The 27,531-nt window shown below is 38.5% G+C and overlaps 1 protein-coding gene across 1 annotated transcript in view; it reads right to left on the reverse strand.

The window, feature by feature from the left end:
* The window catches only part of LOC145994698 (cilia- and flagella-associated protein 161-like), a 130,593-nt gene that overhangs the window by 83,346 nt on the left and 19,716 nt on the right, over positions 1 to 27,531 (reverse strand). The window contains exon 2 of the mRNA XM_083130867.1: positions 14,826 to 14,915. Within this exon, the coding sequence (XP_082986993.1) occupies positions 14,826 to 14,915 (90 nt within the window). The remainder of the gene's footprint in view (positions 1 to 14,825; positions 14,916 to 27,531) is intronic.

The following is a 27,531-nucleotide window of genomic DNA, read 5'->3' on the forward strand; positions in this document are numbered from 1 at the left end:
ATTTCGTAACTCTTTCCTATTAGTTTCTATATTCCAGGTTAATGTATATTAATTTATTTGATACACTTTTCTGCGACATCTCTTTCTGACTATGTAATTTCAACTATTAAGCTGATTTCTTATGAAGAATATGAAAAATGTTAAATATTGGTTTATATTAAGTCTTCCAGTTCATAATTTTCAAAAAATTTGTTATGAATATATTGTCAAATAATACGAAATTTAATATATTATATTATAACTGAGCATGTTGAGAAGGGTGGCAATACCTCTAAAAGCATACCTATATTCTTCGTTTTTTGCGAAAACTATTCTAGATAGACAAAAATTTTCGGTAAAATTATTTATAATTTTGTATTATAGTCCATTTCACGCACTTGCACTGATTTAAACCTACACCCTTGTGCAAATTAATTGAAACAAAGCATGTTTTCTACATTACTCGTAATCGTGTACTCAAAACAAACACGAAAAGTTAGTTAGATAATTTGTTTTGTTGGCTGATGCAATCATTACGTCAGGTTACTGTATTGCATCAGATTTGAGAATCCTGTCTGATCGCTGTAGTGATCATTGACTGATGCAATCATGACGTGAGCAACTGCAGTATTACATCAGATTTTAGAAACATCACCAGATGTGATTCGACCGCAGGTCGAGATGGATGTGACACCTAGGAAACGCACGAAGATCGTAACTTTGCACGAACATACAGCAAAAACGTATAGAGAGATCGCGTCAGTGGTTGGTGTGAGTTTGGCAACTGTCAGTCGTGTCAAGTTGCAGGAGGAAACCGGATCGGTTTCTCCTAAACGTAAAGGAAAGTGTGGACGTAAGAAGAAAACAACTCCTAGAGATGATGCTTACTTGCTTCGACAAAGCAAAAAGGATCCCTGCAAAACGAGTGAAACACTGAAAACGTATTTGCAGGACAAAGGAATCAAAATTAGTTCCTCTACAGTTCGCAGGCGCCTTATTCCGGTCGGACGAAAAGCCATAAGACCTGTCAAGAAACAGCTTTTAATGACAACAATGAAACAAAATCGGTATAAATGGGCAAAAAAGTATAAGGAGTGGACGAAAGACCAGTGGCAAAAAGCCCAATTCACCGACGAAAGCCATTTCTTTGTACAGGGTCAGCGAAGTCAGCATGTTCGAAGGTCACGAGGAGAGAATCTTCGTGATTGCCACATCGATCAGTCTGTCAAGCACCCACAAGATAAGATGTTTTGGGGATGTTTCAGTTATTATGGTGTCGGAAGCCTGCATCCAATAGAAGGAACGTGCGCTCGCAACAAAATATTGAGGTTCTACGAAAGTGTGCTTTCCAGAGCTGAAAACGAGGTATCCTGACGGTATTGGGATATTGCAGCAGGACCTAGCCCCCTGTTACACATCGAAAGTGGTGAAGAAATTCATGACAGAGCAGCAAATACAGGTACTTGATTGGCCAGGGAATTCTACGGACGTAAATCCCATTGAGAATTTGTGGGCTATATGCAAAAGTCGCCTCCGTACTGTGGACTGTACGACAATGGAGAAGCTCATTTAGGAGCTCATTCAAGTGAAATACAGGGATCCAAAAATCAACAGTGACTGTTCGAAACTAGTAGACTCCATGCCAAACAGTGTTCAAATGCTGCTTAAAAATAGAGGAGGTCATATCCATTACTAATATACGTGTAGGTGAGTTTTGTACATGTATATGTGAGTTTTGTACAATAAACTGCTAAATTCATGCTTTGTTTCAATTAATTTGCACAAGGGTGTAGTCTACAGTCTTGTGTGGTATATGTGTCTTCACTCCGCGCACCCCAACAAATTTCCTGGATGGCAAGTGGCGTTGGATGAGGGGGGTGTAAATTTATTTATGAAACAGCATATCTTGAAATGTAATTTCTGCCGGTGGGGGGGGGGGGGGACATAGAACTTGCACCGAATTGCCCATTTCGGTTTCGAACAAACTCTAGTCTGCTACAGTCCAGCAGAATTAACTTGAGACAAATGGCTGCCGGCGCCGCTGCAGGAGTACCAACCTACAGAGAACGCTTGACTCTCACGCGAATCACGGGCGATCAGCTGACAACGGGAGATGGGAGATTTGAAAAATAATTACATTGTGTAACGGAAATATGACTGTATTAAGAGGACATGCTAAAAAAATTATAAGCATTATAAGTATTCTATCTTACAAAATAAATGGGTAAACAGTTTATTCTTTACCTTTAATCCGTAATTTGAAAACACTGCCACTTCGCTTGCTTCACCAGTCACTGCACGTGAGTCCTTTCAACAGTTGGTAACATTTCGCGCGCCCGAGCATTAGAGTTTCCATTGGCCCGTTACGGCGGGAAGTCCCCCACTCTAGACAATTCGAGCGCAGTTGCATCACTCGCAGAACGGTCAAGTTAATTCTGCCCGAACCTTCGCCCGCAAACTTTTCGACTTTAAACATCAAATTAATTTTTACCTCAATTAAGCGTACTCCTTTACACAACAGAATACTTTTGTTCACTGTGCGAATTAAGCTTTTTACTTTGGCGTATTTGTGATTTCATTTTGGGAAGTAGTTTTTTTTATGTGTGTCAATTTATAATTTATATAATGTATATATTACCTGTCTGTAAACTAAACTATTGCCCGGGGTGCGAAATCCTGGGACAACCAACAATCTTGGCCTCAAAAATCCCCCCACCAAAAATTTCCGTGGGGGGAGTTTTTGTTATAACAAACAAAAGATAAGCAATTACTTTTAATTTCAAATATACTTTACTAAGAATATTATCGAAAACGCACACAAATTAGTGTAGTTGTGAATATTGAATGCATTCTCTCTCGAGAGGTTATTAACAAATCTACATCAATACGTCAATAAAAGTAAAACAAAATAATAACTATGAAATCTAATTGATTTATATTAACATAAAGCACAAACTAAACAAAAACTTACACATAATAAAACCACTGGAACTATTTTATAATTATTAACATCTTTAACCAGTTAGTAAAGGGATTAGTTAGCTGCCTTGCAATATCTGATATGTATAAAAGTAACAAATTAATTTCCTTTATGTAATTAATAATAAGATATTTTTAATTGAGTAATATATTTGTACTTTTAATAACATTACAAATATGTATATCATATAATTTACACATATGTTGTGGGGGAGGGGGTTTGTAGATGAAGAACTTTCTCCCCCCCCCCAACAGTTTTCAATGAATTCGCACCCTGCTATTGCCTTGCGATTGTAAGTACCTTAGAACATTGGTTCTAATTTACATCATTAATTCTTATGATAACATATACTTGTAGTTTAGAATCAGTATATTTACATTCTAAGAAAACCCAAATTCGTACACAAAAAGAAAAGAGGTTTCGAATTATAGTAACATAAAAAACTCGATGAAATTTCTATTGCCAGGATGTCAATTTAACCTACCTACAAGTTGCTTGTGAACACTTAAATGCATGTTTGTTGGAGAAATGGTGTCCTCCTTTATACCACATGGAAATCTATGATGACTGGAACATTAATGGACAAGAATGATTTTTCAGTTGTGTTTGTTAGATAGTTAGGAAATGGTACATTATATGCTTTGAATCCCATTTTCTTTGAGGGGGATAAAAACATCCCTGGCGGGAATAAAAATAATTTTCCCTTGCCGGGGATAAAATGTTTTGTGGGGGGGGGGAATCCCCGCCATCCTCCCCGTTAATTCGCATACTTCTTTTGTTTCACTACAAACCCTGCAGAAAGAACTTGCAAATGCATATTTACCGTTATTTCTATGTTCCATGACTAATTTACAATTCATTATTCTCCAACTGAGAACAATTATAACGTCATAGTAATAGTATGTGTAGTGGAAAATATAAAAAATGATGCATCTTTCTAAAGTATACATAACCGATTTTCAAAACGTCCATATATACACAAAAACACTAGTCTTTCCAGGCACTTCACATCATTATGAACAAAATGGATGCAAAAACTGTTTTATTAGCAAGAAGTATAGCTATATTTTACGTGACTCTTATACAGAAATAGCGAAGTAACTAAGTTAGAATTTTAAAGTCCACTTCATCCACAGATAAGCTAATCGGGACTGGATGTACAGTTTAAAGTGGGTACCGAATCACCAAAGTATCGAACCCGGGACCCCTTAATTACAATGTGACGAAGTCACCACTTTGCCATTGGGAAGGCTGAAGCATAATATTAACGGTTATTTGTAGAGGTGATGTGATTAGCACCACTCTCCGACCGTCTTTACCTCACAGAGGTGTCCCCAAACTTCCACTTATTACAGACTGGGTGAACCCCAGAACAGCTCCATGCGTGGATATTGCTTGGAAAATTTCCAACTGAAAATAATCCACCACGGGAATCGAAAACAGGACTTCCGTGTGGCACTCAGACGTCCCACAGACTGGACTCCCAATCTGCTCTAATATGCAGATAAGTGCAACATGAATTAAATAAAATCGGGTTCAAACTCTTCTTTTCTTTGTACTACTCTGCTTACAGATAACAGGATTCGTACTATCAGCTCACTCCAAATCAATGTCAAGTGAAAAAAAATACTGAAGGGAAAATAAAACAATAGAAATCACACGGGTCACAACGACAGGAAAATTTTGCCACCTCTACTTTTGAGCCTCTAGGGCCGGGCCTACCATTCTTAGGGCTGAAGTGCACTAGTGCTTGTAATGTAATTGACTTCCCTATGAAAGTTCATCGAACTCGCCAACACACAATTCCGATAACCCTCTTCGTATTAAGCGATTGCAAGACAAATGACGATATTAACTATATGTATTCCTGGTATGCCCGTTTGTTATGCTGGGAGGAACCCATTTCGTTTAGTCAGACAATGTAAGCATTTATTAGGGTGAGCATTCCTGTAATCTTTCCACTCTACAACGGTGATGCAATGTGGACGATTTAGAAACTATGTTTTCAATTCTTCCGCAAACTGAAGGCTCGTGCTGTTGATACTAGTTCGTTGACACAAACACTGACGAACAACACCTCTATGTTATGCTGATGCCACACGGAGCGCTACGCTGTGTTCATAGGCGCCGCCACATAAGGGCAAGGAGGGGCATTTGCCCCCCTGGCTTGTTCCTGAATGCTCGGTTTTCTCCTTTCTTTTGTTAAGTAGGCAATTCCATTAAAAACTGTACTTCGCTAAATAGACCCATTTCTGAGTTTTGCCTAACAATATGCCGGCCTCATTGGCGGAGTGGTTAGCACAGCGCGCTGCGATGCTAGGAGTCCCGGGTTTAAATCTCGACCTGAGCATGGGTGTTCTTTGTGAATGTCCCTTCATCAATTTCATCATACTATCTATCACGCATCCCCATCTTCGCGATTAGCCAAAAGTGACAGAAATGCGAGGTAAAATAAACTAAATCAATCAATCAATTGTCTAATGTTGTGCAACGTATTTGTTTTAAACTTTACAGTAAAAATTTTAGATAAGGAGATATTTCTATCCGTATATAATGAAGGGTGCAGAATGGCCATATGTGCCGACGCAACCACCTATTTTAAATCAATCAATGAAATGTTGTCACAGTCACAAAGAAGAAAAAGGGCCTACCGCCACAGTGTCAAAAGGAAATTACATGAAGACCAACAGAATTCTGGGTACCCAGATTAATACCCTTGCTGAAATAGACTCATGTTTATGGGATAAGTGGCAGGCAGAATGGAGTCAACAGCAAATCTCAATCCACAGCAGAAGATATCTTCCTGATGTGAGGATAAGGAAAAAGTTTTTCAAACCAACAAGGGGCATGGTCCATTTGATTTCTGGCCATGGACCATACAAGTCTTACTTCAAGCGATTTAACTTAAGTCAAAATGACCAATGTTTGAAATGTGGCGTTGAAGATACTCCGGAGCATGCAATTGTTAACTGCACTAAGCATTCCAGTAATGAAATTGAGAGACTAAGGCAGGGACTTCTAGAGGAGACCTTGGCAGCTGACATCTGGAAACCTGAAAGGTTTCCAAGAATCAATAGGCTGGCAGAGAAAATCTCAACCTTAGAAGAGGAAAGCTACATCCCAGAATTGAGAGTGAAGCGTAATGAAGACACAATTCAACTCACTCTATCAAGAAGGAAGAGTAGCAGAATCAGTAACTTGGAAAGGAAATCCCAATATCAAGAATTGGAAGTGTCTGAAGAATCCAGTGAAGTGAAATTTTAGGAAATGGGCCCTACAGCATTAAACAATGGAAATTCTATGTAAAATCACTACGAGGGACCAAACCAGAAGAGTCAACAACGTAACTCTGGCTGGTGTTGGCAGACATAACAACAAAGGAACCGTCATGGACTAAAAGACTGTCCGCAATTGGCCTTAGTGGACCTCAATGGATAGTGTATTCGTGGAAGACTGTATGAGTATCCCTAAGTGGAGATTTAAAAGTAAAGTGTGATATGTGGATACTGAGTGTGGTCACTCCAAGAAGCCCGGTAAAGGACCATGGATTAGCGAAACTTCATCCACGGATCTGTCATGAACTTTACATTCATCCATTGGATGACGTCCAGGAACCTCTAGATGCGGAAGACTAAATCCAAGTCGAAGAAATGAGATTGAAGAAGAAGCCATCATCCGGTCTAGTAACTCCCCTCACTTTGGGAGGCTAAAGGATCTAAGGATCCACTGTATTAATCTTAATTATGTATCGATGTTCTGTGCTTGGTATACTGTATTATATTTCTTATATAATCATCATATTATTTATTCTATTTTATATCATATCACATTCTATTATATGTTGCTAAGCAAGGACAAGGGATTCTAAATTGTGATTGTGATGTCTTAAATAGTTTTACTAGTGCAAACATCATAGGAATAGGTCTAAGGACCATGACTGAATAAGTCAATCATTTCTGACATATCACTTTCATTATTATTTTCTATATTATTTATATATGTTGTTTGAATTTACTCATAGTATTTATTCTTTCATTCTTTCTTATCTTTATTCTGACACAAATACTATACATAGAGAAAACATCCAAACAGTAAACACACCTTGGTTTTTCCAAGATAGGCACCAAGGTTAATTACCTCTCCACCATCACCTGCATCCTCCGTTCATCCTTTCCTTTGGGACACTACCGCTCCTGGTAAGATTATAGCTAGATTAGCAATCGACGCCAAGTACGCCAGGAGAGAAAAAAAAATAAGAGTGTCAATTGTTATCAGCTGTAGCGCCCTGCTATGCATGCAGAAAATGCCCCCCAAAGAAAGTTCAATCTAGAAACACCTCTCTTTGGTTCAACATTGAGCGTCTGTTGAGGCGTCCAATGTAGACTACAGGAACTTGAAACTTGCCCCGGAATCCAGAACCCAAGCATATTTGAATTTCTTCTAACACCTTGTCAACCCTATCACCTCTGAAAGACAGCAGTTGTAACTATGATATGATATCAATATGATTACGTAAGTAATGATAGAACCAATAAAATGTAGCGATAATAGCGGAAGGGACTTGTATGGTGATAAGCAAGAATAGGTATTGTCCATTATAAGTTCAGAACTGATTGTAACTGAACACAAGCTCTTTACTGATATGTCTTATCGCTGAGATACGCTAGATGCGGTTTGTATACGGTTCTGAGAAGTAACGTTAATGTCAGAAGCAGACCGTGCCTTTAAAAGTAGACCTCTCAGCTTACGTGAGAAAAGCTTTCATTTTGTCAAATGTTGACAAATGTAAATTACTTTTCTACACTATACTACGCTACACTAGAAGCATGGGAGTCGATAGAAATTTTTGTAGAAGCCATCACACCATTGACAAAACTTAAATAGTAGAAATAATAACAATGGTCATAGTTATGATTATTATTATTCAATAAAACTAATAAAAATAAACTAATTTTATTCCTATTATTATTATATTCTTGGGGATACTTTTCTACTCGATCAATCGGAATATCTAGCACAAGTGTTTTCGTCATCTTTTTACATTTCATACAGTTGGTGTATTGTTTGTCTTAACAATAGTAACAAGGTTGCATGTGCTACCTAGTTACATACAACATACGTGACGAATTTGAGGAGGAAGATTTATTTTTCTTGTATATCCTTTTTGATTCACTGGTATGGTTTATCAATATCAGTTTATTACAAAAACAGAAACCGTTTGTAATCGACAAAAGACATTTCATAAAAGGCAAATTTGGTAGCATCGTAAGTGTATTCTTGCGTGTGTGTTTGCATTCATGAGTTGTTACCTTATGGAGCAAAATGTATACTAGTGTACAGTGGCGGCGATTGAGTTCCAAAACCAGGGGGACAAGATGCAAAACTGGGGGAGCAAAGAGAGTATATTTCCCTTTGTAGATAAGGTTTAGCATAGTGCAGGGGCAAAAGTGGCGAAAAGGGGGGGGGGGCTTGCCCAGTATTGTCACCATTGTGCAACCATGTAGGTATTGTTGCTACAGGCTTCATGCAAATCTTGCTGACATCCTCGTGCATTTTTGCTACGGGCCACCTAGATTTTTATCCACAATCGCTGTTCTACCTTTGTAAACATGATTTAGGACAGTACACGAAATGGTGTTAATTTCAAGCTGGTACATACACAACAGCACTTGTTCCACCGACCACTTTTGGTGCAAGCTAGTCATTTCCCCCCAAATCGCTGCTTTAGTTTGAAATTATCGTGTTCTTGCAATGATTCGCACCAGTCTTGTAATTACCAACATTATATGTATGAAATATATTATGTTAGTTTAACATTAATTTTCCAACGACCCCCTTGCCCACCTCGCCCACCTCGCCCCCTCTCCATACACATGCCACATTCTTGTGAAAGTGCTGTGGATTGTGAATATGTTGTACTTTAAGAGAAATGCGTTTTTCTCCACCTGCCTACAATTGCTTCTAGATCGCAATGAACTTTATTTGTATTAAAATATTTTGTAACAACGTGTTCGAATTTACAAATGTAGAGGTATCTACAACACAAAGTTGAAATGATGTTCACTTTAGTAATCAAGGGCTCTTTCCAACAATCTTAGGATATTACAGTCACTTACATTAACTGAATCTGTACGGATTTTCTACCGTCGGTTTTGAGACAATCGTTTCCTTTTTGTATTTACTTTATGTGCGCATTTATTTCTGTTTTTAAAGTTTGTGTTTTGTATGCTGAACTTCCACGCAATCATGCCTGAATGGCATTAAATTTTGCCACCTCTAAACTAGGTTTGGTTCAACCTGTTACCTTTCCCGCGATAGCGATCGTTCGACAGTTCCTCTGCCAATCGGAAACGAGGAAAATGTCGTCAGCTGGAACGAGAGCGAATGGGAAACAGAGAAGCAGCGCTTACGCAGTACCATACACCGTCTCTTCGTAGTTTAACGTCAGTATTGTGCCCAGTTTTTGTGGTAGTGTGTTGCACGTATATTTATGCATTCTCGTACAACTTGACTTGCTTCAAACGTAGCGTTGACTGTAGATATCATAGATTTGTCGTGGAATCTTCCTCTTGTAATAAACAGTAACGATCGCTCGCTTACTTTTGTTTCTGAGTGTACTGCAGCAGACGTTCAATGCGAATCATGCGGTAACACTGTCATGGATAGACAGCATGTGACAAATAGATTTTCCAACCTTAGTCCATATTTAGTCTGTCTGTTGTTAATGGAATGCAAATTAATTTTACGTATTTTACACGAAATGTTTCCTTTCATGTTAAAATCATGTGAAACATTCCAGAGTGTCTTTACGTGCCTAGATGGCTAGAAGAAATAAGAAATTGGCTGCAGCCTTTTCACCTGTCAACCAAATTACAGAATATGTTACCTTTGATATCCTTATCGCGTGACTACAAATGAGAAATGACCCACGATAAAAAAAAGTATATTCAAGAGGTATCGAACGGGAGAGTTTAGTAGCCTTTAGTAGGCACCCTTGGCGATTTTGGGGGGACCAACGAGAATCGGGGGAGAAATAGAGAAATACAGAATGTTTCTCGAAACTTGAAATTTCAAAATATTTTCAACTCATTTTTGGGTAATGGCTTCCCCAAGCTCTACCCATTCGAATTCGAATTTAATTATTTTTGGATATTTTGTGGGCGTTCTTAAACTATGAAGCAACTATTAGGTAAACAAGATCAACTACAATTTTTTGTTAAAATAAACGTGTAAAGGGGTAAGATCTTTTCATTGTTCAAGGCAACAGATGAAAAAATTCATATCTGGATACTTGATTAATATAGAAATTTCCCACATGTATATGTAAACGGGAGCAATGTAAGGTTTAGCTATTAGCACAGCACTTAAGCAATCAGAAATGGTGGTGTCACGTCGTTGTTAGATATTTAGCACCATACACCGCCATTGACTTAAATCACGAATTAAAACAAGTACGCGTATATTGTGCGTTTGCGAATCATCATTGTCAACATAATCTAGAAACAGGCACGCACAACAATACGTACGTACTACAATTTCTAAAAAGAAAATCGAAATAAACACGGGTATGTTCGGATTGATGCAACATTCAAAACTTCAAAGTATATCATGCTCCAAACCAGTGCTCCCTTAGCTCAGTATTCCTAAAAAAATAACGTCGAAGTCAGGAAAAGATGGCAAAATGAGGAATGATTACTAAAGAAATACGCGTAATCCCCCTCCCTTTCGAAAATCCTGGACACGTCACTGCCCCAAACAAAATTTACTTATTTATGACATATGTCATAATGATAATAGTGTGTTTCATCGGTTAACATGACTATACAGAAACTACGTATATTCGGATCCTGTTTCGTCATTTTTCCGTAACAGTAAGTCTTCCGGTTTGCGCATGACGCAACTTTGTGAAAACCTGCACGAACGTTAAAAGGTAGATTTCCGCGGCTGGAACTATCAAGATCTAAATCAGGTGATTTAAAAAAAATATTAAATCACCTTAAATAAATAATTTATAGAATAATGTACATAAGGATTTTGTAGACATCAGAATCATTTTTGGTGAAAGTGCATTAATCTCGTAATCATTTAATGATGTTTATTAGGCTCGAAGAAATGAAGAGAAAGGAAACAAAATGTATGTACTGATGGAGTGAAGCTCATACAAAAAGAAATGTAATATGTAAAGTGTAAACACACTTAAATTCTCTTGATTTAAAATTAAATAATTTTTATAACCAAATTGCAAACATCTCGTGTAGAAAAATATACAAAATACTAATCATGTTAAATTGTAAATAGTGACGTTATCATTAAACTGTAAAGAGTGATATCATCATTCAACTGTAAATAAACATGGTAGCTGATATTTTGCATACTATAATTAAAAAATTGCCAAAATTCAGCTACAAAGATATTTTAAGTTACAATTATAAAGTACAACCAGAAAGTTTTATTTTCATTGGGAGAAAAGTTACTGAAATTATGTAGCCTATTATAGTTTCGTTAATACACTCAACAAACATTTCCATAGTAGGTAGTATCAGAAACAGAACGATGTATATTTTCATTTTTTTTATTTGCTTTAATCAAACTGTTCATATATTTTACAGAGGTGTTTACTAGAAAAAGCCTTTCTATAAAAAAACAAAAAAACAAACATATCTATACGTATGGTGCCAAAAACTACACCAGCAATCTTAAGCGTGTTTTTTAAAAAAATGAAAAAATCGATTTAAATTTTAAAAATCCGATTTCAATAAAAACAACATCAAAAATTATTTTTGAAATAAAAATCATGATTTTTATCCACCCAGAACGTTCCATTTTATTCCAATTTCGGTGCTCTCGAGAAAATCACTTTTCTAGATTCAATCAATCAAAAAGAAAGAGGATTAGAGAAATATTTGGATTATTGTTTTATATTTTGATTATTTTACGTCGCTTTCTAATTTCTAGCAAAATCGCAACGAGAAGATTAAATTGGCGAGAAAACCAAACAAAACGGAACATTTGTGTCTCAAATAGAATTCGAGTAGAGAACTCAAGTTTTTACAACACGCTCAAGAACCACTAGACAATGTAGACCGATAACTGAAAGATTTTAACACGAAGCAAACAATTCGTAACATTATTAAGCATACTTCCTTTTGTTTGAATAGGTGGATAAAAGTGTATGATTACAAGAACTTACAACAACAAAACAATTGCTCTCTGGCAGTTCTAACCTGAAGGTTCATTACCACATAGCAACATAAGTGTTTCATCTCTCCCTATCCTGGGCATGATCAATCCGATATTGACGCATCCTTTACAATTTCCTTCAGGCCCATCCTAACATTGTCATTCCATCTTCGTCTTAACCTTCACACAGGTCTTTTACTAAGGTTTACCTACAAGCATAGGCGTAGTTAGGTAGGGGCTAGGGGGGGCTAAGCCTCCCAGAGCCTGGCATTAGCCCTTACACGCATGCGACATATGCACAAAATAATTAAAGGAAAGAGAAACTGCACAAAAAATTAGAAAATTCATCATGAAATTTTCATGTGTTGCTCTTGTGGTGTGACAGTCACACTTAATGAATTGATTGATTTATTGATTTGTTGTTTTAAGTCCACTTTATGCACAGAAAGGCTAATCGGGACTGGACCTACAGTTTAAAGTGGGATCAGAACCACTATGTGTCACCACACACTTAATGAAAGAAGTTAAAATTATGTGATGATGCATTCATTCAGTATACAACAGAAAGTAGATGCAGGGCGCGATTTATTTTGTATAAAAGTTGAAGTCCATGTGCATTTTATATCGACCATATGCACTGAAAAGATTTCAAAGAAAATGTATGTATCGCCATTATTTCTATAGGTGTTCAACCTTGGAGCGCACGGTAAACAATGTTGTTGCATGGCTAGGCATACAGTGTTGATATAAATGGAGTCTTTCAACAATGAATCCCTATAATTTAGTTGTTCTTAACATGAAAAAGAGCCGTCATTGTGGAGACATGACCTTGCAGTCAAGTGGTCTGTGGTTCGAAACCTGGTTGAGGCACATCTCACAGTGGTTCGGATTGCATTTTAAATGTAGGCCCAGTCCCGATTAGCTTATATGTGCATAAAGTGGACTTAAAAATAAGAATAACAATTAACTGTAGAGACTTGAATAGAATAACAGGTTTGATGGGGAAAAGATGTCAGAACAAAAGTTCCTGTGGATCTGCATTCCTGATCGTGTAGAAGCGATTCAATCGCGCGAAATCTCTTTATTAAATGATCATTACAGTTCATTAGTGAGATTGCTCCTTTGTGTACGTTGCGCTACGTCACGAATATGTATGCAGATACGCGGGACTTACTTGAATTTTCCATTGTACGAGCGCGGTGCAGTTGAAAGTTGTGTTCAACTCTCCTACTGTGGGGTGAATTTTCTGAATCACTTCTAAAAATGATGATGCACTAGGAATCTCGGGTATCTCTTGGATTATCAGGTTAGATTTATTCCTATGGAGGTAAGAAGCTTATTTATTGTTTAAAGTAACCCACAGGAAGATTATTGTGGAAGTATAACAACAAGAAATCTTAATCATGTTTTGGAGATTTGAAAATATTGGAAAATCATTCTTTGATGTTGGTGAAATTAAGTAACAGGTGACAAAAGTTCCTTTTGATTAAAGAGTTTGTTAATAGTAAAAGTCAGGCGCCAAGCTAACAGACTAAGACTATTGAATTTCAGAAATAAAATTAAAGGATGCATGTACAAAATGATCTTATGAAACCTGCTTCGAATGTCATACTTGGAGTCCTTTTGAAGTCACCTGGTTAGGGTTATATAAAAGTTGTTTGGTTGTGAATTCTCATTTTAAAAAATCTTAGCCAAAGTGGTAGAAGAGCGAAGTAAAATAGAACAAATCAAGCAATCAATCAAAAGTCTGTTTTAGAGGATAATTGAATAAATAATAACCTAATTTACATCTTTCTGTATACTTCACGCCTTAATTGTTATTAGTGCATGTTTAGTATAGGTATGTTCAGTTGTATCTTTTGTTTAAGTCAGAACTTCTCTTCAGGCGACTATGATAATTATTTTAATAAAAGATCAAATTTATCCTTAAACCTACATAGAGACCAGAAATAGCACACCTGTAGCAAATAATTCATTAACTTACGAGGTTCTCACTTTTGTAATAGTCTGGAATTCTTCGTTTCCCTAATTCATTTCTTCAGTATAAATTTTCTTCGGATCCGTGGCGGGGGCAAAGGGGTGGGAGCGCAAATTGCACTATGGGTAGATGTTCATTCTTAGTTGCTCAAAATGTTCAACATTGGACAGTGTATTCGGCTACAGCCGAACGGTCTTTTTTTGTAAATGAAACGTCTGATAATATGGCTAAGATCAACTTGCAGCAAGACACTATTGAACATAGTTGAACTGCATTACCCAATAATAATACACAAAAATCATACCTTCTTTATCCTAAAGAAGAAATGTGTTCTTTAATAAATTTGCAACCATCTATAATAGTGTAGTTATTCCTTTCATAAAAGTAACACTCGACGTGAACACAATTACATTTCCTTTGGATAAGATTAGTAGAGATCACCTGTTGCCAAAGGAGAATGGCCACTATGATTTTCGTAATGAACAAAAGCAAGAATAATGTTAGCCACATTTAGCCCCCCAGGTGAACGGACGAAACTACGCCTATGCCTACAAGAACACTTTAACCTATTCTTTGGTCTGCTTTACTCATGATTCTGGAAGTTATGGTTCAGTCTATAGCTATATTATTTAAACATAAATTAGAAGAAAAATAGATATAAGTATATAGTACTATAATTAAATTATTAGTAACGTAGGAAATAGTTACCTCTCGTAAGAGTGAACACATCAAGCTTCTTGTTTTCTGTACCAACAGCTCTCCTCGTTCACGTTTGTGAAGAAAATCCTTCAATTTTTCCTGGAAGAGATCCAATATTTGCATTTTTAAATTTATTTCACATCATAACTTACATTAGAGTAATATAGGTATATGAGGTATACCTGGAGTGGTATGAAATTATCAGCCAGAAGTATCGGTTAGGACAAAGGTCATGCTTCGTCACTATTTACTTCTTTGCTTGGACGTCGGCAGGAATTTTGCAGGTAGGCAAAAAATGTATTCTTTCAAGGAAGACAAACGAGGAACATATCCTGCCCCCTCAAAAGACACTCCTTCAGTTTGAAATTATCATGTTCCTGCAACTCCTTTATAATAATTAACATAAATTACACTGACTGAAATTAAATTGTGTGTGTGAAATATATAAATTTAGGTAGACATTCATTTTCCGGGGAGGCTGTTTATCGATTCCAAACTTCGAGCTGATAACTTATACCAGGCCCGTACTCAGGATATTTTTGAGGGGGGGGCAAGTCCGAAACCGTGGATATATATATATATATATATATATATATATATATATATATATATATATATATATATATATTATTGTCATGAAATATATGTCAATTATTAAATAATTAATTTTAAACTAGCAAATTAATTCCTTTAACAACTGGTTCAAAATGTCGAGAAATTAGGCAATAGGTGAAATGTTTTCAATAAGTGTTAGATTATATTTAATTATTGCTTTCTATATATAATGGTCAATAAAATTTCATACTTTTATTGTGCTATGTTTCTATAATGGTGTAAATCTGTTAATGGTCTCTCGAAAGGAAATATTTCCTTATCAGAGCTGTCGCTAGATATTTCAGCGCCTCAGGACGAGAATAGATTTTCGCACTCCCTGCACCGAATTTTCACCTCCCCTCTGCCTAGATGAGGCTCGTATACTTAGACAATGAAGACATTTTATGTACCTAATCCTTTCCGTTGAATCCGACGAAAAAAAAACTTAGCATTCAAGAAATGTGGCTAATAAAAGGACAGTCGGTTGTGAATCCTACCTCATCTTCATTCAAGCAGTGTTTGGTATTGTTCATCTGCAAATTCGACTGCAAATTAAAGATCTGATATACGTAACTAGGTGGCGGGGCTAAAAATAAGGTACTTTGAGAACACGTTAGTTTCCTATTAAATTAACATGTAAGTGCTATGTTGTATTTCCGACTAGAGGAGGTGAGAAATGGAGAAGAAATAGCAGGTCGGTCTAATTTCTGTGTTCCAGGGGCGTAGGGTGACTATAATAACAACCCTCTTCGCAGCTAGGGCTCCGTTCCTCACTAGTCCATTTTGATATAATTATAAAATCTAATCTAAGATCAGTGGCGGCAATTGGGTTCCAAAAATAGAGGGGCAATGTGCCAAAACTGGGGGAGGGGGCAAGGACAGTTTATAAGTTCAGTTTATCTTGATAGATAAAGTTTAGCATAGTGCGAGAGCAAAAGTGGCAAGAGGTGGGGGGCAACTACATCCCTCGCCCTCCTAATAGCCGCCACTGTCTATGACCATAGAAGTGCGTTTTAACCGCATGCTGCTACCAGCTATATCTACAAAGAGAGAGAGAGAGAGAGAGAGCAAGAGATGTATGCAACATTCACACACACAGACATTATTCTTTGTTCTTCCTTCTTTGTATGTGTTTCTGATATTATTCTTAGTAAAGCATGTATGAAGTCAAAACTTAAAGCTTATTTGTATTGTTACAACACAAACTCTTCCACCCGGAAAACTTTGATTTGGGGGGGGGATTTTAGTAGAACAGGATTGTTGGTGGGAAGGTGTGAGACCCCCCCTCTGCCATGGGAATTCGTACCCTGGATGTGACCACTAACGCTAAGGTAGTATTGCAGCTGGATGTACAATTGTAGTGTTGCAATATTATGGACCAAAGTAACGGGAAAAAATCAACTCAGTGATAGCCCCCCCCCTTTCTCCCTGACCCGACAATAAAAAATACACTTGCTTACAGAGAAAGGCTGTCACCTGGCGTACAGCTCGGTGCTTATTGCTTACATTCCATTCTTAAAAGTATTTGAATAATACAGTATTCCCAAATTAACAATGTTTTCAATTTTCTTATACCGCCGCCATTAAACAGCCATGATTTGATTTTATTTCTAATAAAGATAATCCATGATTACAAAGTAATATATTTATAAGTTAAATGACTTGTATTAGGAATGATACTTATAATGAAGAATATGTCTGAATGTGAATCAACCAAAAGAAAAGGACATTTTCTCATCAATTCTGCAGTTCGAAAAAAATCAGGACAGGGATGAAAAATAGTGAACTGTCCCGACCAAATTGGGACGTTCGGTAACTTTGCATAAATTGTTATAAAACTAAAAATTGCTAAATATACTACAGTGCAGACTTCTGGGGTCTACCTCTCTCCAGAAACAACCCATTCATTTATGCAAGGAGAAAATTGAAAGTCTTGCAAAATGTGAAAAACCGTCTGTTTTTTTTTGTAGTTTTTTTTATAGGTTCGCATTAAAATATTTCATGGCTCGAGGGGAACCATGACCCCCTTGGCCCCCTCTTGGGTATGGGCCTGATTTATACCCAGTGGCGGCGATTGGGTTCCAAAACTGGGGGTGCAAGGACAGTTTACTTTCCCTTGGTAGATAAGGTTTAGCATATGCGGGGGCAAAAGTGACAAAAACTGGGGGGCAATTGCCCCCATCGCCACCTCTAATCGCCACCACTGCTTATACAACTTCACATGTTTTAATGATAATTCTAAGGTGGTGTACAATAGAAGGGTTAGCTGGATGAGAGGCGTAACTCTGAAAACGTAGTGGAGATAATCAACGAAACTGGATCTCTTGTTGAAATATTACAATACCCATATGTTACACTTCCTCTTGTGATTGCAACGAATTTCACGGTTAATTGTTCAATATCGTACGATAAAGTAGCGTTTCAAAATTTTGAATTGCACCCTTCTTCCATAGAAGATGGTAAAAAAACAACAAATGTAATTTGTGATGCTGTGAAATGTACAAGGGGCGTACTATAATGATTTATACTTTATTTTTTTTTCAGGTCGCATGGTCCGCCATTCGAGAAGGGAGGACTGGCATATGAAGCTACGAGTCTAGTCTACCGATTGCAGGCAGCAGTGCCCAAAAAGGATTCCCGGTGTTCACACAGCAGCACGTTCCATACATCATTGTCAGCGGACTATTGGACAACATGGAAAGCGACTATAATGGTAAGCGTTGGACAAGTTGGTTTCTATGGAGAGAGGGTGTGACCATAGCAGAGATTTACAGACGAGAGTACGCGGGGTGGGAGGACCTCGAACCCCATTTCAGCAATGGCCGTGGTTGATTCCCGACTGGTGTCGGAGCGTGCGTTGTCGTGTTGCAGGAGCACTCCTTTTGCCCATTTTCCTGGTCGTTTTTTTCTGAACCCATCTGGCGAACACTTTCCTCATATTAAGGTGATCGTGCACGATTCGCTGCAGGGTGTTTCTGGACAGGCCCGTGGTTACCTCCATTTCAGAAAACGTGATGCACCTGTTCTCAAGAATGACTTGGTCAACCCGTGTAATGTTTCTTGGTGTTGTCCTTGTCACAGTTACTTTCCTTACAGAACTTGTCTCTTTTTCTGTTGACGTGCGTCCTGTTTTCCAGCCTTCCACTCAATTGTAAACGGTTTTCCGTGAAGGCACATGTTCACCACACACTGCTTCCAATCGTCTGTAAATCTCTGCTGTGGTCACACCCTCTCTCCATAGAAACCAACTTGTCCAACGCTGACCATCAAAATCGCTTTCCATGTTGTCCAATAGTCCGCTGACAATGATGTACGGAACGTGGTGTTGTGTGAACACCGGGAATATTTTTTGGGCACTGCTGCCTGCAATCGGTAGACTAGACTCGTAGTTTCATATGCAGGGACGGCGCCAGGGGTGGGCACGGGTGGGCAGGCGCCCACCCAAAAATTCCTGTGCCCACCCGATTGCCCACCCAATCAAATTCAATAAGTACATATACTTGGAGATATATAAATAATTCGATAAATAAGTGTATTCTGGTGTTCATAACATGTATATTTTACTTGTGAATATTATCTATGCTAGAAATATTCACATATTATCAACCCATAAAAAGCCAATTTTGTCATTAGAAAGTGAAAGTAAATATTGAAACAATAACTGTGATCAAATGAATACTTCCATGATTAAAAGCAGTTAGTAGGCTTAGGAGGTTCAAAATTATGCAGGTATGATCAAGATTAGATCAGAATTTAGGTTGAACTTGTGGACTGCAGCTCCGAGCCTCCACATTACGTATATAAATTCCGGCCTGGGTATGGTTAAAATAATATAAAAATAAACAAATAAAAACATCATCTTAGCGTTACTTCCTCCAGCAACACAATACATTATTTTGATTTTTTAATTACGTATTATTAGAATAATTTAATCAAGAAGACTTAGATGGGCAGGCCATGTGACACGAATGGCAGAGGAAAAAAAATAGTTTACAGGATTCTTGTTGGGAAACCTGATGGTAAGAGACCAGTAGGAAGGCCAAGACGAGGATGGAGGGATAACGTTGAGATGGACCTAAAAGAAATCGGCAAGGATCGAAATGATTGGATTGATCTTGCCCCAAATAGGGACAGATGGAAGGCTTCTGTTGCTGAAGCCATAAATAAACCTTCGGGTTTAATTATGCTAGAGAGTATAATATAGTTTTAATTAGCTCTGCATTAAAATTCCAGAAGTGTCCCTTTTTTTATTTCATTACAATTTTTATATACTTGTTATCTTCAAATATCAATATGGTATGCGAAATATCAACTTTATATTCATTCTACTAATAAGAAGCAATCACAATAATCACTACAATACTGCAGTGAATAAATTTTAATAAACCAGTTATGTATGGAAAAAGCTACAGAATTATTCAATTGCTAATGAGTGGCTTATCCTATTTAGAAATCCTCGTTCCATACATACATTTTGCCACATGAATCAGCTGAAAATGTCAACAGAATCTGTAGATGCAGCTGAAGTAAAGAAAAAAGTTATGTCACGAAGTATCCAGAAGACCATTTTATTAGTTTGTTTTTAAATCCACTTTTATGCTCAGATAGGCTAATCGGGACTAAACCTACAGTTTAACGTGGAACCAGTGTGCATTGTGCTTCCACCAGAGGAGGGGGAGTCGAACACAGGACCTCTTCATTATAATGCGACAGTGTTATGCCTTTGGGAAAAAAATATACAGAAAGAACTCGCACCAAACGTGGCATTTTATCACCACAGAAGATGCGTCCATTTTAGGTGGGTGATTACCTGAGACAAATATTTGAGACTTTCGGAAAACAACAGCATTGTTCATGGAATTAGCTGCCTTGACTTGATCCACTAATGAAACGCTGTGCAATTGAAACTACCATCTCAACTTTCTAAGAGGTATGAACTAATACAACTCCATTTTTGGAAGAGTAAGTTGTGGTTGATTTGTTATATTTAACCTTTAAACAGCCGAGCCGGTTTTCAAAAGTAACCCCTCTCTCGCGGCCATCTTTGCTCGCGATTTTTAAATTTTTACACTTATTTCAGAAAAACGTTATATCTCTGAAACTATTTGAGCAATCTACTTCGGATAACTTTTGTTTGAAACAAAAAACATCGGAGCACGCGGCCGTGTATAATTTAGAAAACCCAACGGTGAGAAAAACGGGGTTGGGAAGGGCCAAGTCCCCAAATTTCAATGAAAAAATCGCGTTCGCCCCCTCTTCTCCCGTTATTTTGGAAAAAGGGCGCAAACTTTTGCATTGTTTTCAAAGAATAGACCTTTCGCAACAAAGTAAAACTTGTTTCAAGTTCTAGTTCTCATACAAGCTGAAATATGACGCAATATGTACAATTTGCATTTTGGCTAAAAATAGCTAATTTGCATATTAGAGAAAGGGGGAGGGGGTGGGTTTTCTTCCATATGACATTTCAAATCTTATCTCAACATCTGTCAGCGTTTACAACCTCAGATACAAGTATGAAGGTCCTAAAAGGACGTGAATGTTGTAATCGGCACCATGGGTCATATATGACCCATTGGCTGTTTAAAGGTTAAAGTCATTTTTCTGCTAATTTTGATAATGATGACGATATGGTTCAACTTTCATTAGATTAAAGTTAGGAAGGGGCGAAAACAAACACAAGCTGACACTCAAAATACAAACCCTCATAAATTATTACTTTGACAGTGGTTCCAAGCGGCAGGGACTCGTTGCCCTGAAAGAATAAAGTTTCCAGGGTATGCTGCACAGGATACAAGTTGACATTCTAGTGTGTTCGAAATGGTCACGCCATACAACCCAATGAAAAATAGATGAACTACGTATTACTGGTACGATGATCAACTTCGATGAATTCCTTGTGTCCTAAATCATTTTGTTACCTCAACAAATATGTTCATGTAACCCACCATACGTGTATTGCTTCTCCCGCATTAGTAACATGACAGTTCAGAAAACGAATAGCAACTTAGCTAATAATCTCTTCAATTCTGAACAGATTTTTTGACCTTACTTGTTTGTGAGTGATATTCTGTCAAAATAGCCTTTCATTAGCTTAGGAATACTTCATGGACAATGTACAAAGAATTTGATTTCCGTGTGTGTTTTAAATCATTCCTAATAAGACTTTTTTGGTTTTTGAGTTGGTGTTTTAAGTCCACTTTATGCACAGTAAGGCTAATCGGGACTGGACCTACAGTTTAAAGTGGGATCCGAACCACTTGTACCTCCACCGGGTATCGAACCCGGGACCCCTTGATTACAAGGCAATGACGCTACCACTGCGCCATGGGGGAGGCCCTCCAAATAAGACGTTCAGTTTAATCCAAACATTCAGTGGTGGCGATTAGGAGGAGCGAGAAGTGGGGGATGCAATTCCGCCGCCACATTTTGCTACTTTTTGCACCCGCACTATGGTCTCTTTATGCTAAGCCTTTCCTACCAAGAAAAGTATATTGTCCTTACCCCTCAATTGTTGGCACACAATCGCCGTTACTACAAACATTCAGATAGATTTGTCAGTTGTACAAACCTTGTAAGCTCATATTTCTTACTCCTTAGTAAGAAAACTTTTTCAGTCAAAAACTCATACGATGAAAATACTATGCTCAGGAACATGCATTTAAATTACGAGAAACTTCACGATCGATTGTCTACCACCGCACTTTCTATCATTGTCGCCGAATGCATAAAATCAAGTATGTGCCTTGTATTTGCAACACAAGCTTAAACCTAATTCACATTTATTTCACTGTATTAACATGCATGAAAGAATGTGATTAGAATGTATGGCTGGGGTATGGCTGCGCATGGGTAAACACTTCCTTGAAATAATTGTGTCCATCAGAGACAAAACGAAAGGAAATGGAACCAGAAGTGAGAATAGATTAGAAAAGAATAAAGAGGAAAGCAAGGAAAGGGAAAAGAAGTAAGAGGAAAATCGGGAGTGTAAGAGAGAGGGGGATACATACGTCTTACGTACACATACATGGTCTTACATTTATACTGCCCACCCTAATATATCAATAAGGAGCTTCTGCCCACCCGGTCGAAATTTTCTGGCGCCGCCCCTGTTCATATGCCAGTCCTAACTTCTCGAATGGTGGACCATGGGACCTGTAAAAAAAATTGTAAATCATTATAGTACGCCCCTCGTATATGTTTATAATATTTCCATAGGGAAGGCTAGATATAACTTACTCTAGAATAAAGTTTTACAAAAATACTAATTTTTACTACAGCCGGGAAGGAATAACCTGGCAGTGACGTCACTCCCTGCTAAGTCAGCGTTGCCAACTACTATGACAGGAACCATGTCACGAGCAGTAAGGATCGCGGTGCAAACTACCAATTTTCAATTTAACGTTAGCACTGCTAGATGTTTATTTTATGTTTGTTTATTTTAATTATTTCATATAATTCGGCTTTCAGCAAACCTTCTGCATGTGGAATATTGTGAGATGACAGCCACGACTTCATTTCATCCTTCTGCTGTTTGATGTTGGGATTTTTCCACTAACTTGTGGTACGGAGCATTGTCGCACACAATAACAGAGTTTGGGGGCAGATTGGGAAGAAGCTGTTCTTCGAACCACAACATAAAATTGTTAGTGCTCATCTCCCCATGATAGTCCCCAGAAGTTGTTTTTGAAAGGAACACTAACTTCGCACCCTCCACAAATCCACTTTCACCACCGGCATGCACAATAATAAACCTGGGACCCTTTCCTGTTGGCACTTCCCCCCCCCCCCCCTTCCCTCCGAATCTTTGGAATCCAGCCAAACTTTGGGGACAGTGTGGTGTGTGTTCACGAAACTTTCATCCATGTAAATGAAAGACCGGCGGTTTGCTCTCTGTGCAGTTCTTTAACTTCACGCAAAAATGATCGCCGCCCGCAACGCAACGATGCTGTTTCGTTCAAGGAGTAGCTTCCTGCTGCTTACGCTATGCTTTTTAAAATCTGAATCCTAATTTTCTTATGATTATACGCAACGACCAACGCGAATCCTTAAAATTAATATTTTCTTGCAGTTCCTTCATCAGTTTATGTACGGTGACAACAATGCCTTTCGTGTATAAATCATGGATTGTTCGGCGCACGACTGCTTCATCAAAAGAATCCAGATTTGTGACACGTTGGTGGGCGTTTGGTCGGTTTTTGCCCGCCGTTGAAAAAGGTTTCCCGCTCGCACTCGCAACACTTTTGTCTTTCTCCTTCAAAATTCTCCACACAGATCTTTCACTGACACCTGTCTCCAAGGACGTTCTGTGAACAGCTGTGGTTTTGTTTTCATCGCAATCAAAGTACTTACACACATTGAAAACTATTTCTCTTGCATCGCTGTGCAAGGGCTTACCTTTCTTTACGCCACTGCTCATTGTAGAACAATGAAAAAAAAACAGCAAAAAAAACAAAAACCTCCCTAACAAAGAAACAAAATAGCCCGCAATCCCTCGCTCGTAGCTGCGGTTTGTTAGACTAATGTAGCAGTGTGGGGGTTTGCACGCCTGCATCACCCCTCTCGGAATGATTTCGATTGGTTTGCACGTCATCTTGTCGTCCGCTCTAGCGAATGAGCCTTCACTTCTGGAAGGAGAGGTGAAGGTGGGAGATGACGTCACTGCCAAGTTATTCCTTCTGCGCTTGTAGATTGCTATAAGAAAATTGAAACTAAATAATCCCATATAGTTTCACGTTATTAATTTAACTTGAAGCATTCCGGACATATAAAAACTGTTATTACTGCTAAAAATAAAACTGCACGTGAAACTTTTTGTGTTGATGTCTTGCTTCCTCTTTCCTGTCGTCATACTTCCTTTTGTGCTCCCACTTGTGACCTTGAGAGTAGGAGTGATAACTTCCTCTTGTTAGAACTCAGATATCACCACGGGATGATGAATCGCTTTCCCACTACAGACAACACAGAGAGTTGTCAGCCTAATAAATGTTGAGGTAGTTCCCTCCAGTGCTGGGTAATTTACTCAAAAAAAGTAATGCATTAGAGCAGGGCCGACGGAAGGGGGCGGCAAAATTTGAAGAGAAGAAAAAATAAGCCTATTGAAAAGTTGAAAGTTATAATATTATATTATATAACTTGGAAGTTAATATATGCCAACCCATCGTTTTAAAGGATCATATCAATAGTCTCACTTTAAAACCACGGAGTACCACAAGGTGGGAAAGCAGATTCGATACCTTAAAACAGAGGTCTATGATGCGCTCCTTCAAGTAAGTGGAGACAATAAACTGTCCAAATGGTCGCAAATGAGGCTCAGTGTATTGCAAACCAGTTGTGTGGCTTTACATTTCTTTGCTCACTAGTTATCTGGTATAATTTTTTACTACACGTAATGTAATGAGCAAATGTCTTCAAAACATTAATCTACGATGTGTTGTGGATGCTGTTAGATTATTTCTTGCACACATATCATCGCTTTGACAAATGCAGGAGTGATGAAACATTTCAAAGTTTCTTAGACGCCACTTGGCAGCCTGGCAGGGCCTCCCTCCCTCCACTCGTGGAGGCGTAGGGAGTGGCGACCTGTGAGTCCCGGTTGATGAGAAAGAATTGGCATCGAATTTAGATATAGATGATCCAAAGATGGGCAACACTGCTCAGGGCCGAAATCGAAAGAAGAAGCAGTTTGAGTATGATGAAACTGTTGAAGATCCACGAAAACGGTACAAAGTTGATTTTTATTACCAGGTCCTAAACGATTATTTTAGCTCTAAGAGAAAGATTTAAGCAGCTTAAACATCATAGTGAATTTTCAATTTATTTTATGATATTAGTAAGCATAAAGACATGCCATCTGATCTTTTGTTTTGAAAAGTGTAGAAAACTCCCGGAATGTTAACACATGAAGCTACTGAATTATGAACTAAAAGTGTATTCGACTATAATAAAACAATTACACCAAAGGAGACCTTAAACTGATAAAGGGTCATAATTTTGCACCTAATGTGAGTGTAGAACTTCGAATTTATTAACTTTGTCGGTAACCGTGGCAAGTGGCGAACAAAGTTTTTTTTGGGAATTAAGGCTAGTAAAAATACTATCGTGAGTCAATTATGTCTGAAACACGCTTGTTTCCACTTTATGCAAGATAGCATTATACGAAAAATAATATTACATGCAACGGTAAAGTTTCCTGTGCATATAGCACCATGTCATCAAGACACATTTAGAGGATGGGGGTAGGGCCACACACATTCTCGATCTCTGCCATTTTGGAAGTGATGTGATCAGCACCACTCTCCGGCTGCCTTTACCTCCCAGGGTTGCCACCAGGTACACATTAATTTGAGGCTGGGTGAACTCCAGAGCCGCTTTATGCGGGGACAACGCAGGAAAGAAATCAGACCTCAGATCAGCAACGCGGAGATCTGGGAATATTACATGTAATTATTTTACAAATCCAATCATATATCACAGAACTACAACGGTAAACATATGAAGTCAAGCCTTCATGTCTTTCCTAATACTTGTTACATTTAAGATACGTTTAAGAGAGAGATGAGCAGTGGTTAAAGATATTAATATATATTATATAACTTTACAAGGCACATGGAGTATTAACTACAATTATCACCAATCATTTTTCAAAATGGCCACCTTTGGCACGCACACAGGCTCGAAGTCGTCCACGCCACTTATCTATTGCAGCACGCATGATGTCCACTGAAAGTCTGCCACTGCTGCTACCAAGGAACGCTTCAAACTGGCAATTGTGGGGTGTCTCTTCTTGCAGACAGTGCCTTCAAGCACTGACCACAATTTATAGTCCAATGGGTTGAGGTTGGGGCTGCTATAAGGCCAGTCTGCAGGTGAAATGAAATCAGGCACGTGATGCTCGAGCCACTGTTGTGTTGAGCGTGCCTTGTGGGCTGGAGCAGAATCTTGCTGGAAACTCCACTGTTGGTTTTCAAACAATGTGGTGCTTAAATATTTGACAATGGGCTCCAGGACTGTGTTTGCATACCTTACTGCATTGGATTTAACCCCCTTTTCACAAACATGCAGCTGGGTGGCACCTGAATAACTCACCTTCCACCAAACCATCACTGAGGAGGCATGATGGCCCCTCTGAATTTTGCGAACTTGTTCACGGGCCTCCTGCGAGCTAGTGGCATACACCCGATCATTTTGGCGGTTGAAGCTCTCTTGAATCGTGAATATTTTCTCATCGGTGAAAAGAATCCTCAGATGTCCATTCTGGGCGTAACGCTGCAGGAGACGTCTGCATTTCACCACCCTCTGCTGCTTCAGTCGTGCGTCAAGATAATGTCCCGTAGATCGGCGATATTATTTAAGTCCGAAGTCCTCACGAAGTAGCCTGGACATCGATCTTTTAGATGCGTTCATCTCGCGAGCCATCATTGCCTGGTTCCGAACTGGATTTCGGCGAAAACGTGCCGCCACTGCCTTCTGCACTGCTGGGGTCTGCATAGTGCGAGGACGACCTTGTCGCGGGCGATGCTTAACAGACCCGGTTTCAGTGAAGCACTAGATGGTCCGGTGCACAAACATACGACTGATTTTCAACTTTTTTAAGGTCTGGAAAATTCCACTGGCTGATTTCTCAACCTTGTGTAATGCTCAGAGCTAGGAATTTTAGGTGCTGCACCTTAATTTTTTTTGTGTGAAAATGGGCAAAAAAATGACTCATCCCCAAAATAAGCACGTATAGAACTCTACTCACGGTGTTTCGGTTGCACCTTTTTGTACCTTTTTCACAATCTCAGAACCTTTTTCCACCTTTTCACAATCTCAGAACCTTTTGCACCTTTTCGCCCTTTTTGAATCTTTATCATTTTTTTAAATACAACTTGCATGCTGTTTAACCCCATCCACATTCGAGGCACGGCTTCTTGGCACGCGATTCTTGTTTACAGCACAACAATGAATCGGCTTTCTTCAGTTGTTGGACGTTAATGTAGTAAGCGCACGGACTTTAAACAGTGCCAACAATGACGCGTTACAATTGCTAGAAGTAGGAAAGCTGTTTTGTTTTCATTTCCTTCTCCCGTCCCAGCGAGCAAGGTAACTGCAGTCTGTTATCGACTGATCGATGCATCGGATT

The sequence above is a fragment of the Lepisma saccharinum genome, chromosome 11 (assembly GCF_977018435.1).
Source record: "Lepisma saccharinum chromosome 11, izLepSacc3.1, whole genome shotgun sequence".
NCBI classification, from domain to species: Eukaryota; Metazoa; Arthropoda; class Insecta; order Zygentoma; family Lepismatidae; genus Lepisma; species Lepisma saccharinum.